Source organism: Cervus elaphus, chromosome 24 (genome assembly GCF_910594005.1).
Source record: "Cervus elaphus chromosome 24, mCerEla1.1, whole genome shotgun sequence".
Taxonomy (NCBI): domain Eukaryota; kingdom Metazoa; phylum Chordata; class Mammalia; order Artiodactyla; family Cervidae; genus Cervus; species Cervus elaphus.
The window spans coordinates 59,725,620-59,741,661 of NC_057838.1; the positions used below are offsets into that span (position 1 = coordinate 59,725,620).

General features: G+C 47.1%; 2 protein-coding genes across 3 annotated transcripts in view; one reads left to right on the plus strand and one right to left on the minus strand.

Moving 5' to 3' along the window:
- The window catches only part of POC1A (POC1 centriolar protein A), a 117,860-nt gene that overhangs the window by 3,656 nt on the left and 98,162 nt on the right, over window positions 1-16,042 (plus strand). The window lies entirely within an intron of this gene.
- ALAS1 (5'-aminolevulinate synthase 1) lies at window positions 1,064-14,937 on the minus strand. 2 transcript variants are annotated; one of them, XM_043885382.1, is made up of 11 exons: window positions 14,787-14,937; window positions 13,414-13,632; window positions 9,756-10,004; window positions 8,835-8,984; window positions 7,809-8,031; window positions 6,828-7,012; window positions 6,107-6,286; window positions 5,610-5,774; window positions 3,402-3,670; window positions 2,541-2,703; window positions 1,064-1,375 (listed from the first exon to the last, which is right to left on the minus strand). In XM_043885382.1, the coding sequence occupies exons 1-11, from the start codon at window positions 14,926-14,928 to the stop codon at window positions 1,215-1,217; spliced, it is 2,106 nt and encodes a 701-aa protein (XP_043741317.1). In that variant the 5' UTR covers window positions 14,929-14,937; the 3' UTR covers window positions 1,064-1,214. The 2 variants fall into 2 exon arrangements, with proteins under 2 accessions (XP_043741317.1, XP_043741319.1); XM_043885384.1 differs by lacking the exon at window positions 13,414-13,632.

Consider the following 16,042-nt stretch of genomic DNA (forward strand, 5'->3'; position numbering starts at 1 on the left):
CTCTTCGCTTTCTGCCTTAAGGGTGGTGTCATCTGCATATCTGAGGTTATTGATATTTCTCCCTGCAATCTTGATTCCAGCTTGTGCTTCTTCTAGCCCAGTGTTTCTCATGATGTACTCTGCATGTAAGTTTAATTAGGTCACATTCATTTTTATTTTCATTACTCTAGGAGGTGGGTCAGAAAAGATCTTGCTGTGATTTATGTCAAAGAGTGTTCTGCCTACGTTTTTTCTAAGAGTTTTATACTGTCTCACCTTACATTTAAGTCTTTAATCCAGTTTGAGTTTATTTTTGTGTATGGTGTCAGGAAGTATTCTAATTTCATTCTTTTACATGTAGCTGTCCAGTTTTCCCAGCACCACTTATTGAAGAGGCTGTATTTTCTCCTTGTATATTCTTGCCTTTGTCAAAGATTACATATATACAATGGAATGTCACTCAGCCATAAAAAGGAACAAATCTGAGTCTTTTGTAGTGACGTGGACGGACCTAGAGTCTGTCATACAGAGTGAAGTAACTCAAAAAGAGAAAAACAAATATTGTATATGAACGCATGTATGTGGGAGCTAGAAAGATGGTACAGGTGAACCTATTCGCAGGGCGGGAGTAGAAATGCAGACATAGAGAATGGACATGTGGACACCACCGGGGGAGGGGAGGGTAGACTGGGAGACTGGGCTTGACATATCACTACCATGTGGAAAACAGAGAGCAGGTGGGAAGCTGCTGTCTAATACAGGGAGCTCAGCTCCGTGCTCTGTGATGACCTAGCGAGGTGGGATGGGGGCGTGGGAGGGAGGTTCGAGAGGCAGGGGATACGTGTATAGGTACAGATGGTTCACATTGTTGTATAGCAGAAACGAACACAACATTGCAAAGCAATCATACTCTAATTTTCAAAAAAGGACATGCTAGCTTCCGGCATTCTGGGAGGCCGTGCCATCCTGGGTAGGGTCTGGAGCCACTACCTTGGACCAGGATATTCTCACACATCTCAACAATACAGACTCAGTTTAAAGGGACGAACGACTTTCTGATTCAGTAGCCAGTAAAAACAGGAACCCTGATTTAGACAAGAATTTATTTTCTGGACTACGTGTTTACCATAGATTAAAATTAATATAATTTAATTCACATACAAAGACAACTATGGAGGGACTACCTGGATACAGTGTGACCTGGGGTAGGTGGACTAACTTAGGGCACAACACACTCAGGCCTGAGCACACACCAGCTTGCTCATACCAGAGAAGTAGGATTTCTCTCTTTCGCTCATCATTTCAAAATGTAGTGGCCTCCTGCAGAAGTTGCACTCGGCTGAGGAATGTGGCTTGAGTTCCAGCCCAACTCGCTTCCATGTGGCCAGCAGATGATCTGTGAGGAGAAAGTTTTTTAGGATTAGACGAAGTACATACCCAGGACAAATGGAAATATATGTCCTCAATAAAAACTTGTACACAAGTGTTCACAGTAGCATTCTTTCTTCCTTTTTCTCATGATAGTCAAAAAGTGGGAACAACCCAAACGTCCACCAATTGATGGATAAACAAAATGCGGTATATCTGTACTGAGAATTATTTGGTAGTAAAAGGGAATGAAGTACCAACTCAAGCTACAACATAGATGAAACCTTGAACACACTGTGCTGTGCAATAAACCAGGCACAAAGGGTCATATATTGTACGATTCCATTTACATAAAGTGTTATGTATAGGGAAGTTCACAGACAAAAACTGGATCAGGGCTGGGATGTGGCTGCAAGTGGTGTAAAGTTTCTCTCTGAGGTGATAAAAACATTCTGGCATCAGAGTGCTGACGGTTGCACACCATTAACTTAAAAACCACTGAACTACGTATTTTGAAAGGTTAGAATTTGTGATATGTGAATTCTATCTTAATAGGCTGTTACTTAAAAAATAGAGAAAACCCAGGTCTGGCTTTACTTTACACCCTTCAGAGAAGTTGCTCCCACACGGCTCCACTGTGCGGGACGGCTGGTTCCTTGTGGAGTAGCCCTAAAGGCTAGAGGCGGGGAAACCACCGTGGGCCGCGGTGGAGGCTCAGGAGGGCAGCACACCTCCGAGGCAGAGGCAGCTATGAGCAGCCTGTTCAGTCTCTGCCTTCATGTGGATGTGGGGGAAAGGACTGGGTTATACAGAACTGTGAGAGTCTGAAATGCTGAACAGAAGGGGTTAGGTGTGAGTCAGTTTTCAGAGAAGAGAGAAGTGCAGAGCTGAGCTCTGGAGGCCGGGGCAGGCTCAGGCTGTCAGGCATCTCTCCTGCCCAGCCACCACCGGGGGTCCCGGAGTCACACAGACAGAGGCATCGATGGGAACATTGAGCAGATCAGCAGGCTCCCTCAGTGCTTCCCATGAAGTGGAGCAAACGACTAAACGTCTTTCACACTTCTGTACCACCTGAGAATATTCTTAATTACTTGGAAAAAGAAGAGACAAATCTGAATGGCTTGAGTTATAAATGCTGCAGACAGCTTCACGCCACTCTCCCTCGGGGCTCTGGCAGCTCTCTGGCTACTCACCCACAAAGTAGCTCATCATCTGCGGCGTGTGGTGGGGCGTGGGGGCGATGCGCAGCAGCTCCTCGCCCCGGGGCACTGTGGGGTAATTGATGGCTTGGACGTAGATATTATGTCTAGTCATTAGTTCATCACAGACCTCCGTGTTTTTAGCAGCATCTGCCACCTAAGATTGATAATAACAGAAGATAAGGCTGGAACCAGACAGCAGAGACTAGTCACACACGTGTCCAAGTGGCTTGGGCTCGAGTTGCATATGCAAACCTGGCAGAGAGGCAGAGTGCTGCCCCGACACCTGCAGTTTAAAGGGTTGTTCACCACAGATCAGAGAATGAAGCCATATTAGAAGTAACTTTCACACTGATCTCCCTCCCAGGCTCTAGAGGGGGGAAGCGGGAGCTCCCGTGAGCCTATTGTGATGGCAGTGGATGTGTGCACCCTGGGGATGAAGGCAGCTTTGGTGATACCAGCTCTGCTACTCAGATGAATTCAACCGTGACGCCAACAGGCTGCCCTTTGTAGCAGGCAGAGCAAGACCTATGTCACAGTGAAATGAATAAAAAGCCATACTTCAGAGCTAGCCAAGCTCCGGCTTCTAGAGCTTCCCAGACACAAGCTCTGTGTTTACCCTGTCAAGGCTAGTGCGCTGGAAAAGGAACCTCTGCTCTAGCCTGCTGGGCTCAAAGGCTTCATTCTCATTGCTGAAGTCAGCCAAAGGCAGAAACATGGCAGATGGCTACTGGCTACAGCCCTTTGCCCCAACAGTCACCCTGCCCAGCCCAAGTTCAGGAAGGCGTGAACCAGAACATCTCCTGGTCAAGTGCAGAGGCCCAGCCCCCAGCAAGTCCAGTCACAGGTCATTACCCGGACAGGGATGATGTGACTGGGGCAGTGGACCACTGGCAGGCCGGCATCCATCAGCATCTGCCTCATGAGCTTCACATTGCGCTGGTGTTGGCGGCGAAGTGCCCGGCCCTCAGCGCTCCTCAGGATCCGCACAGACTCCAGCGCTCCAGCCAGCAGCATGGGCGGCAGGGAGGTGGTGAAGATGAAGCCCGCTGCATAGGACCGGACGGTGTCGATCAGGGAACTCGTGCTGGCGATGTACCCTCCAACGCAGCCAATGGCTTTGCCTAGGAGGAGACAGGTTCATTGATTACAGCGACTGCCCTAAGTGTGCACAGCCAGGCGCTGCAGAGCCTCAGAACACTTACTCTTCTCTCTCTCCTTTGTTTGTCCTAAGACTCAAATCAAGGGGCAGCAGCCCATTTCCAAAAGGGAAAAAGCTGAGAGTGTTACAAAGGGGTCTTGCCCAAAGTCAAATGGCCAAGCTGGTGTCTGACCAGGATCAAAGCACAGGTCTCCAGACCAGGTCTGGCACCAGCGGCTGGTCCCAGCGTGCCTAACACTGAGTGCCACCTCCCCTCTGTCTTCCCTTCCCACCCAGGGCGGCTGCATCCCCCGCACTCTGCACTGCACCTGCTCTGGACGGGGTCCAGCTGGGTGCTCACTCTGAGTGTTACCCTTGAGGCCAGAATGTCAGCCAGCTAAAGACACTAACTTGTTTTGGCAGGACTGGTATTAATTTCTACTTAAGTAATCACAAAACTCCAACAAGGAGTGTTTGCTGGATAAACATGAAAACTCAGACCCTGTTATGGTTGATTTAGGGCTGGCCTCATTTTTCAGTTCTTCATGAGTTCCCTTACATAATCAGTATCTCAGATTTCAAGATTAAGGACTCCAGGAGAGTCCTCCTCGATCTTAAACATTATATTCTGTAATTAACATTCTTGCTTCAACCCCACACATGGCTGGACTGGTATAAGCTGTCACAATGGAAAATTTTTCTCTCCAGCCCTTTTCATCTCTCAGGGACCACACCTTCAAAGGGCCCATGCCATGAGAGCTCTTTACAAGAAAAGGGAGGCTGGAATTAGGACACTTGAACAAGAGTTCTCCTGGCAGGGCTCTGCCCCAAGAACCCCAGGCTCTCCTGGTCTGCACGACGTCCTCATGCCTCTTGACGGGGCTGAAGGACACTCTTTTTTGCTTGCCATCCTTTACAAGGTGCAGGCTGTAAAGTGGCATTTTAGCCAGCCAGTGCATGTGTCTACAACTGCTTTACTAACTTCGGAAATTCTCAAATTTGTATAGATGACATTTTTATTTCATAGACGAAGAGAAGGCCTATAGTAATTGTCTGAATACTGTTCACTTATATTCTTCAAACTGAGGTGGGGTCTACTGTTACCTCCATGAGGAAACTGAGGCACAGAGAAGTTAACCGCCAATCCAAGGTGACACCAATAGTGAGTTACACAGGCAAGACTTACACCCAGCAGGCAGCATGGCTATGGCTTCTGGAGTTGCTCCAAGAGACGCTGCCTCTCAACTAGGAGGAGCAGAGGATATACAAAGACACTGGGTGAACTGGACTGTTCCCACGCGCTAGCGACAGAGCTCGGCACTTCACCACACAGCACCTGAGCCGGTAGCTCCAGGAGAACAGCACTGAAATTCTTCCTTTTGATTTCTTTTTAATATAAGGGAACAATCTGATGCACAGACAGTAAAAGCTATTGCCACGGTGTATACCTAGAGCCACAGCTGTGTTTGGAATGAGCTCAGAGGGCAACAAATGGTACTTCCGTCATGTTAGGCTATGAGATTTACTTTGATTCTGCGGGCCAGGTCTCCATGACTCAAGGGATTCTGCTAAGCTGTGCCACTCACTGAGAAAATAAAAACTTGCTCAAAAAAGTGACCCAGGCTTTAGATGCTATCAGACCATCCCCTCACCTGACCCATTAGACCAGCAGTCCCTGGTTTTGTTGTTTAGTTGCTAAGTTTTGTCTGACTCTTTTGCAACCCCATAGACTAGGCCCCAGGCTCCTCTGTCCATAGGATTTCCTAAGCAAGAATACTGGAGTGGGTTGCCATTTCCTCCTCCAGGGGATCTTTCTGACCTAGGGATGGAACTCTAATCTCCTGCATTGGCAGGTGGATTCTTTACCACTGAGTCAGAATTTAATTTTAGTATGGATTACAGACTGTGCAGAGCACACATACCAAGTGTTCCAGAAATTATGTCCATTTTTGGCATAACTCCATCCCGATCGCCAATCCCTCCGCCTTGTGGCCCATAGAGCCCCACTGCGTGGACCTCATCCACAAAGGTGATTGCTCCAAACTCATGGGCCACGTCACACAGCTCTTCCAGCGGGCACACTGCTCCTGAGGAGAGACCACAGACCATGCTGAAGCACTTGCTGTCTCACAGATTTCTGTTTTGGTAAGGGTTAGAACACAATAATTTACCTTCTAAGATATTTTTAGTATTGGGGAAAGCAATGAACTTCCCCCAGTTTCTGGACTGTTTTGAGATTTGGAGCTTAGTAAAAGCCAAAGTAGAATATCTACAATCACCCAAATCTATACAGTGTCCCCCAACTACAAAATCCTGGCAGAAAGTGAAAAGAAAAGAAACTACAAAAATAACATCATGCTTTTAAGTTCAGGCCTTGTTTTCATTAAAAGTTTTCAGGCTGGCCTCTAGATAGACTTACCGTCCATTGAGTGGACAGTTTCAAAGGCGACAATCTTGGGGACAGCAGGGTCGGACCTCTGCAGCAGTTCTCGGAGGTGGCTGACATCGTTGTGGCGGAAGATGTACTTTGGCACTCCGCTGTTCCGAATCCCTTGGATCATGGAGGCATGGTTCCCAGCGTCAGAGTAAATCTCACAGCCTAACAAGACAAAAAATGCGCTTTATTGCCATCTGTACCAAAGCCAGATTATTTTCTCAACAGTCAAGGACAACAGACTTTGCCCTGAAAATGCTACTTTGCCCTATAGGAAAAAGACCCTGCATGCCAGTTTCTTTCTGGCAAAATAACTAACTAGTGTTTCTCCTCTGAGAGGGCCCATAGATATAAAATAACCCAGTGGCACGCAGTTAATCTGCTTTCAAATCTGGCCCTCTCACTCCAAACTCAATCAAAAGATAACTACACATGATTAAGAGAATTCTCCAACAGATTTTCTTGGAATACAAAGCACACTGGAAGCAATTACTGTAAGGACAAGCCCTGCAAGTCTGATTCTTCATTGTTATCATGCTCTACCAGAACTCAGAATGTTAACTCAGTTAACACTTCATGCTCAACTCAAGAACAAATGCTCCCAGTTCCTAGCATATCTCTTGAGTGGTTTTGGTCTTTTTTGTTATCTCCCTGTTATTACTAAGAAACCCAGACAATTCTAAGGCACCCACAGCAGGCTTCCTACCTGGCATCATCTTAGCCAGAGTGAAGAGGGTTGAGTCGTTGGCCACAAAACATGAGGAGAACAAGAGTGCAGCATCTTTTCCATGGAGGTCAGCCAGCTCCCGCTCCAGGTCCACATGGAATTTACTAGTTCCAGAAATATTTCTAGTACCCCCTGCTCCAGTACCATGCTGTTTCAAAGTGTCTCTTTAAAAAAAAAAAAGCAGACAGAAAATAAATCTCATGGTTCTGAATACTACAAGAACAGTTCCTCCCTCTAGGATTCAGGAGACTGAAACTGATGTTGATGTAGCACTTCTTTCCCTGTGAATATGTGGCCAGAAGTTTCAATCACTTCCTGTCTAGACTGGGTGGGAGAAAGTCTCAACACCAGGGTGATGATGCCTCTGGGGGGATCAAGAGCAAGTGTCCACTTACCAGTCTTAGTTGAGCTTAGTTAATTTACAAAGGTTTCTTTTCTCTGACAAACATCTCTTTCTCTAATAACATGACCTCAGGCTCTAGAGGGACATCTTGACTGATTGTCAGTTATACCCTCTGCGAACCAGTCCCATAATCTTAGGCTGTCTCTATTATTAAACCTCAGACTGGGTTCCCTCTGGCAAGCCTCCTTGGGGAATTTGGCCAGCAACTCTCTCAGGTGTCCTTAACCATGGCTAACCTCCTGAAGGACATGAATGACAGGCTCTACCATCCCACTGCTGCTCAATTTGTATTTCTCCATCCACACCTACAAGGCAGGGCAGGTATGTGCAAGACTGCTTGGTGTAAGAGGAGTCCTTGCTTATGGAGAAGTAGGAAGTGAGCAGACATGTAGTCAGTGAGCCCAGAAACTTGAACCCTTGCATAAAGAGGGGCTCCATCAACTACTTACACGTTACGGTGCCTTTAAAATTTTCCCCTATAAAAGATCCAATCCCTGTAAATTATCAATGTCTTGTTAAGTCATGCCAATGGTATCTGAAAGCTGAGAGCTACTTACATGACGGCTCCACACACCCGTGGGTGGCGACTCATTCCTAGGTAGTCATTGCTACACCAGACAGACACCTGCTTTTTGCTGATGAGAGAGTCCGAATAGTCATCTGCCATGGGGAAGGACTGCGCCTTCCGGTTCACAGTTTTGAAAACTCGATAGCTATGGTCATTTTTTTTCTCATCAATTTTCTTCTCAAAGAAACGATCATACTGAAAAGTGCAAACAGCTAAAAACCAAACAAAAGATGGAACAATCTGATGGTTAAAAAGCACATCTAGACTTTGGTGGAAGACCTGGGTTCCCATCCCAGCTCAGTCACTTGGCAGTAGGGAGGTTCTGGACAAATGAAGGAAGTACTCATCTGGGCAAGAAGACTGTGTATGTCTCAAAGGACACTGTATGTGCCAAGCATTTAACACACACCCCCGCCCCCGATAGCTCAGTTGGTAAAGAATCCTCCTGTAATGCAGGAGACCCCGGTTTGATTTGTGGGTCAGGAAGATCTCCTGGAGAAGGGAAAGGCTACCCACTCCAGTATTCTGGTCTGGAGAATTCCATGGACTGTATACGCCACAGAGTTGCAAAGAATCAGACATGACTGAGCGACTTTCACTTTTCACTTTTCGTGAGCAGACAGTAGGTGCTAAGAAGGAGGAGGCAGGCTCTCAACCGGACTGGCATTTACTATAGACAAGAGCACCAACCTGCATCAAGCAAGGGGCATGGTTTTTTTTTTTTACTTAATTTGGCTGCACTGGGTCTTATTAATAGTTGTGGCATGCAGAATCTTCCATCTATTAGTTGTGGTATGAGGGATCTTTAGTTGCGGCGTGTGGGATCTAGTTACCTGACCAGGGACGCAACTCAGGCCCCCTGCCTTGGAAGTGCTAAGTCTTAACCACTGGACCACCAGGGGAGTCCCAGGGACGTGGTTTTTAATCCTCAACTCACCATGCAATTATATGTTTAATCTGATGTATGTTTAAGTTATAAACTGTCTTGCACTGGGAAAATATCAGGGAGACTCACATTTTGGCAAGTTATCTTGAAGAAGGTGGGACACTCCTTCTGGTCGTTGCTTTCGCATGATATCCTGAAAGTTCTTAAACAGTCCATTCAGCTCCCCTCCTTCGGTCTTCACATTAATCACACTGGGATTCACTGAGGTTTGGGCAACCTCTGGAATACAAGTAACAAGAGGCACAGGGGATCAGTGTTCTATTCTGAGTCCACAATACCTTCCAGACATATTGTCAAAAGTGGCTTACTGCCTAGTTCATAAAAATAGCTCATCATAACCAAAGTGAGATGTAACTGAATATATGAAGCCTCTCTTCTTTAGTTACTGTTTCGTTTTGTTTTCAGAGCTACCAGCCAGCTTTGAGGAATATTAAACTCCAAAAGCTTCCCCGCCCCCCCAGCTGGTTAGCATGCCTTCCCCACTGTACCTCCCAACCCTAACTGAGACAATTTTCTTTATAGAAAACAATTCCAGCCATTTGATCATTTCTGCTGGTGAGGTTTCTTGGGGACCTTGTGTGTTCCATGGATACAGCCACAAATGGAATTAAGGCTTCCACACAACTACCACCACTAACACAGCTTGGGAGTCCTGAGACCAGCACTAACTGCAGTAACACTGTTTTTTCCCTTTTATTCCACCAGATGATGGGAAAGAAACACAGGGCAACCAGTAACAGTTTATGCCTGTGGGGTATTTTCAGAAATTAAAGAGTTACTGTAAAAGCTGGTCACACCCTACACAACACACAGAGAAAAGAAACTCCCACGTTTTACCACACAGTCCCCTATCTAGATGAGCTTTCTCTTTGGCCCTAAAAGAGGAAGATGCTGACACAAATACTCCTCTAGTAATAGCTCAGACAAATCTGAGGGTCCAGAGGAGCCGAAGGACCTCTTCACTCTTGTGAGGGTCCCTGTCATGCTTACCTTCCCTCACGGCATGCATCTCCTGCACATCTTCCTGAAGCGCCAGGCTGGCTTTTCGGAAGACACTGCTGCCGCCCTGGCTCATCTCGGCTGCCAAGAAAGGGCATTTGCTCCCAGTGCCCTGGCTCGAGGCAAGGGAAGGGTGTCCAGACGGAAGCTGCGTGCCATCTGTAGTCTGCTGGGACCCATCAGGAGCCTGCTGCGATCTGTCGGGAACCTGCTGCACCTCGGCTTTGGCGGTTTTATCCTCTGAGGGGGGAAACGGAAAAACTGAAGCATCGGATCTGGCCGCTCAGGACAGAGGCCCACTTGTTTCTTGAGTTGGATTATTTTCAGTAAATCTGCCCCTAATACACTCAGTATATTTCATGAGAGGACACACTCTTGAAGGTAACTGGAAGTGGTCATACAACTTTTTCTCTGCTATTATTTTCTAAACCAAAAACATCAGTTTAGATTCTTGACCAAAAAAGCTTACTGTTGCTTAACATATAAATTATCAGATTTCTCTAAATGGCTCAAAGAAGTTCATGACTTAACACAGTTGGCTGGGAATCAATTTCCTAGACTTCCCTCTCCCCTTGAGCAAATGTGTTCATCTTCCTCTGAAGTCTTTCTTCATCATTCTGGGATACTCCTGTGAGTCATAGGCCAGGCTAGCCTATAACTTGGGTAAGATGTCTCCATACAGTAATACAGTTTTTATTAAAATCTTCTAAAAGGAAAGTAAAAAAAAAACCCCAGATATGGGACTTTCCTGGCAGTCCAGTGGTTAGGACTCTGCATTTCCATTACAGGAGTACACAGGTTCAATCCCTGATTAGGGAACGATGATCTCATATGCCATGTGGCATGGCCAAAAAAATTGCTTTCAAGTTCATTTCATTCACTATAAAAGTCATTAAATACATATTCATTGTAGGAAGTCTAGAAAAACAGAGATCTATCATTCAAAACATAACCATTAAAAAAAAAATAATACCCATATCAGGACTTCCCTGGTGGTCTAGTGGCTAAGACTCCACAATTCCACTACAGGGGGCACAGGTTCAATCCCTAGTTGGGGAAGTTGCACATGCTGTGCGGTGTGGCAAAACAAACAAAACACCAGAAAACAAACAACCCCCGCCATAACCACTGCAGACAACTTGGCATATTAACTATCTTTTCCCCTTTTGTGCAAGTTTAGAAAAAGTTTTACTTATTCTGTATGTTGTTGAAGTGAAAGTCTCTCAGTCACTTCTGACTCTTTGTGACCCTATGGACTATGCAGTCCATGGAATTCTGGCCAGAATACTGAAGTGGGTCGCTGTTCCCTTCTCCAGGGGATCTTCCCAACCCCAGGATCGAACTCAGGTCTCCCCCATTGCAGGCAGATTCTTTACCAGCTGAGTTACCTCTACGCTTGTTTTAATATGCCCTTTTCATTATAAAGATCTACATAAGCTAGTAAATATTTTCTGAGTATCATCTGGGATGGTTACATGATAGTCTGTCAAGTGGACAAGTCACATTTTACTCAGCCAGGAATACAAGAGAAATCTATGGCTAGGACAGACTGGTAAAACAGGGTTTTGATTGTTCAGTAAAAAAAAAAAGCCGTAGCTAATTCCTAAACAAGGGTAAGGAGGAAAAAAAAGTCCTACAAAGGATTAAATCCTTTCTACTAAAAGAATAAAAACCATTCTTTTCTTACAAGTTCACACCCAAAGAACATACCTAACAAGCCTATAGGGTAAATTATTCCCCAGAATTAAGTGGAATCTGAAAAGTTGAATTCTCTCCTGGAAAAGACAGACCAGAACTAAATCTCTGATCTCTTTATTAAAAACAAAATTTAAAAATTAATATACAAAGTAAAGATGTGTTAAAAAAAATTACTACTTTAACAAATGCTGTATGATTCCACTTAAGTGACATTTCTAGAGTAGTCAAAGTCAGAGAGAGAAGGTTCGATCATGTCTGCCAGGGCCTGGGGGAGGAAAATGGGGGGTGGAGTTAGGATTGAGTTGCCAGAGTTTCAGTCTGGGACAATGCAAAGAGTTCTGGACAATGGATGGTGGTAACGGCTGCAGAGCAATATGAATATACTTAATACCACTGTATACGTAAAAGTGGTTGCGATGGGAAGTTTTATATTATATGTACTTTGCCACAGTAAAAAAAAAAAAAAAAGTAAAAAAGAGAATAAGGACAGTATGCTGGCATTTAGTTGGAGCTCTGTTACTGGTTCTGACCAATAGATGTTATGTGTTGCTTCCTGGCTAAAATACCCAAGAGCTGGTGGGGATCAGTGAGTATTTGATGATATTAGGAAACTGCATCATCTTTTAGGTGTGATAATGGTACTGTGATGGTGGTTTAAGAACTCATATCTTTTAAAGGTACAATACTGATATTTACAGAGGGAATTTCTGAAACCAGTTTCAAAATAGTACAGCGGGAGTAGACACGGTAAATGGGGACACAAGTGAAACAAAATTGGCCCTCATTGATTATTGTTGTTCAAAATTGAAATTTACTGTTATGAAAAGTTTTTAAAAGATGAGCTGGTTTGAGACCTTCTCACTTTCCCCTCAAGCAAGAGTGACCCCAAAGCCATCTATTTCAGAGGTAAACCTTTAGGACACCAAAGTGTGGAACACCAGGTCACTGCTTAGAAGACAATGGCCCTGATGACCCAAAGTGTGAACAAGATAGAAATCTTTTGTGTGTTAAGCCCCTGAGACTCAGGGGTTGCTAGATACCTCAGTGTAGCCTAACGTAACTGAAAAGCACACAGGCACAGCTGACTTTCTGGGCTTCCCTGGTGGCTCAGATGGTACAGAATCTGCCTGGAGAAGGAAATGGCAAGCCACTCCAGTACTCTTGCCTGGAGAATCCCGTGGAGAGGAGCGTGACAGGCTATAGCCCATGGGCTTGCAAAGAGTTGGACCCAATTGAGCAACTAACAGAGTTGACTTTGAAGATGGTTTAGTCTGGAATAGCCCACGTGGTCTGGAGCCAGACAAAAAGATAAAGTATAAGATAAGTGACTGCCTGAGACTTCCCTTATGGTCTAGTGGCTGAGACTCTACTCCCCAGTGACGGAGGCTTGGGATTGATCCCTGGTCAGGGAACTAGATTTCACATGTCGCAACTAAGACCTTGGTGTAGCCAAATAAATAAGTGATTTTTTAAAAAAGGGGTGACTGCCTAAGTAATTAGCAGGAATTTGGGGAAGGCATAGCACAGAGAAAGCAGTTGAGGGCAAAAGGCACAGGTCAGGCAACATAGCAAAGGCAAGGAAAAAAAAAAGAAATAAAAAATCACAACTTTAGAAGTTACAGGCTTCTAGATTCCAACTTTACAGAAAGATTCCAAAGATTCTTAGCCTTACGTGAATGAGACACTGACAGACTCCCAACAGATACCAACATGCAACCCATAAGGTGGAACACTGGCCACTGTTTCACCTTTAAAGATGTGAAAACTAAAAGTGCCTACTTTGTGGGGTTAGGATGATGATTCCATGAGATAATCTATGCAAAGAACTGAGCCTGGCACAGAGTAACCCCTCAGCATGATCCTCATCAGCACTGTGTACCAGAACTGCTTCCAAGGTTATAACGAATGCAGACATCCCGCCACCCTCTACTTCACTGCTAATGACACTTACTCTCATTAGCTGGAGGGGTTTCTGTGACCTGCTGGCAGAGTACTGCTGAAGTGGACAGGGCCCGAGGGGCTGGCTTGGCCCCAATTTCCATCATCTTAGGGCAGTTTTGGGCATAGAACAATAGAGATTTGCCTGCCTTCTGCAGAAAGGCGTGAGGCACTCGAGATAAGAATGGGCAGCGACGAACAACAGTCTCCATCTCCCGGAGGTACACTGATCCTGCACAAAGATGAGGAGTGACACCAACACTTGTTAATATTTGTGCAAATACCACCCCAAGGTCACTGGATTGTCACCTGAAGTTTGTAGCAAGGGTACCTTGGGATACTAACGAGTCTCACTCAAAAATGTCTAAGGACAGCACTGATGAGGGGCTAAGAAGTGGTGACCACATGCAACCCAGATCACCATCTTCTTCATTCCCCAGCTACCTACAAAGGCACCTGCAAAGCTACTTTACCAAATACCGTAAATAATGATGATTAATAAGCAAGGGGTTGGGACATGAGGGACAAGTCAGGAACAGGTTTGGGAAGTCAGAAGATCCTTGAGAAAGATGCACAGTGCAGATAAGACACCTTGGCACCCACCCAGGTGGTGAAGTGAGGCCAGGGAAGAAGCCACTGTCATCCATCCAAGCAGAGAGGACTCTTAGGGATCCTGATCTTCTCCTGGTCCCCACACACTCCCAAAACTCCCAAGAAGGCATCCAGTCCAGCCCTGGGTTCCTGAGGCCAGGATTTCCCCGAGGGTATGCCCCTACAGTTCCATGAACTGGGCATAACTGAGAAAGGAGAGGCGTACAGAAGGCCAAGGGTACAAGGGGAAACGCCGCTTGGACTAACTGGGAAGAAAAGTGAAAGTGAAGTCACTCAGTCGTGTCCGACTCTTTGCGACCCCATGGACTGTAGCCTACCAGGCTCCTCTGTCCATGGGATTTTCCAGGCAAGAGTAGTGGAGTGGGTTGCCATTTCCTTCTCCAACCGGGAAGAAGCAAGGGTTAAAACACGAGGGCCTTGGGTCTGGCGGAAAGCGGTGGTCCTGGGCAGGGGAGGTCAGAAGTTATGGGTAGAGGTGGGGGAGGAAGTGTCTAGGACTCGAGATTAACGATTAACGAACGAGGTGTCTAAGACAGGAATTCGGAAGCAGTCGGTTAAATGGGGAATGGCCGTTCGAAAGCGGTCGATTAAATGGGGAATGGCGGAAGGGGCCGATGTGGTAGGAGATCGGGCACAAAAAAGGCTGACCCCAAGGTGGCGGGTGATTAGTGCGGTGGGGGATGGGGTCCCAACGGCTAGGGCAGCGGGGCGCCGGCAGGCAGGACACACTGGGGTCGGGTTGCCCCAGGCGCACGAAGAGCGCGGGGCCCTCACCTGCGCGGGGAACTCGGCGGAGGTGGCGGAGGCCGCAGGTACCCAAGTGAAAGCGCCGAACCAAGCCTTGCCCTTGTCGACGAGAATCCTCAGGCCGCGATCCCTGTCGTCCTAATATACACCCAGATGGGCAGCTGCGCATGCGCCGTGGGCGAGCGCGGCCTCTGCGCAGGCGGGCCGCGGAAAGGGCGGGGCGAGGCGAGGGGGCGCTCCTCGGACTTGGACTTGCTGGGGGTTTCCTGGGACTGCCTGTAGCCGGGATGAACTGCAGTGCTGGGGGCGGATACCTTCACCCCGCACCACCTTGCCGCTTCCCCCACCAAGTACCCCTATGCTTCAGAACCATTTGTGGGGCATCAAAGGGCAGAGTTGGGGGGGAAGCACCTCTAGGGCAACTGAGGGATTATATGGCTATAAAAATAGGTGCCTTGGGTGTAGAGGAGAGGGGAAACTAGGAGTCCCAGACCAGGGCCTTAAGCAGTATCTGACACACCCAGGCTTGTTTTTATGTGGGTGGGAGTGGGGGAAAGAGAGGGACAGGGGAGGCTTCCTGGAGGAGATGGGACTGGGCTGACTGAAGCATGGTGTGATCCTGGGGGTGATTCCCAGGGACCTGGAGGGAGGGATTCGAGGAGCACAAGCGGAAGGAGACCTAGCCGTTGCACTTGTGGTCTGAGATAAAGGGACTTAACCTGATGTAGAGAAGGAGCACAAGGAACAGGGCTGGATGGAACCCACACAGTACGCACTGAGGGGGGCCGGCGGTGGAAGCATGGGGTCTGACCCGTAGTTGGGGATTGGCACATATTGATTATTTTTATTTTCCACTGTGGGCCGTCCAAAGTCCCTTGCTGGCCGCCCGGTCTGGGCACCATCCGGGTAACTCAGGGCTTTCTCCCAGAGTTCAATTGGCCCTACCTCCCTTGAGTCTCCCCCAGACCACACCTGTAGAGTACAGCTTGGCAAAGCCCTGTCAGGAACGCCAGCATGGCCTCCTTGCTCCACACCCTTCCCAGCTTAACTTGGGCTTGGTTGTGCTGGGCCTGCCCCAGGCTCAGGGTTGCTCTCCCCTTCTCCTGAGGAAAGGGCTGCCCAGGTACCTCCTTCCTCAGGTGGGCATTAATTAGAGGGACAAAGTCTAGAGTGATGGTGGCCAAGGTGTGTCCAGGTACTTCCCAGTTGCCTCTGTCTGAGGCTCCAGCCAGCTGCCAGGCAGGTGAAGGAAGTCAAACTGCAGAGGAGACACCAGGGTCCGA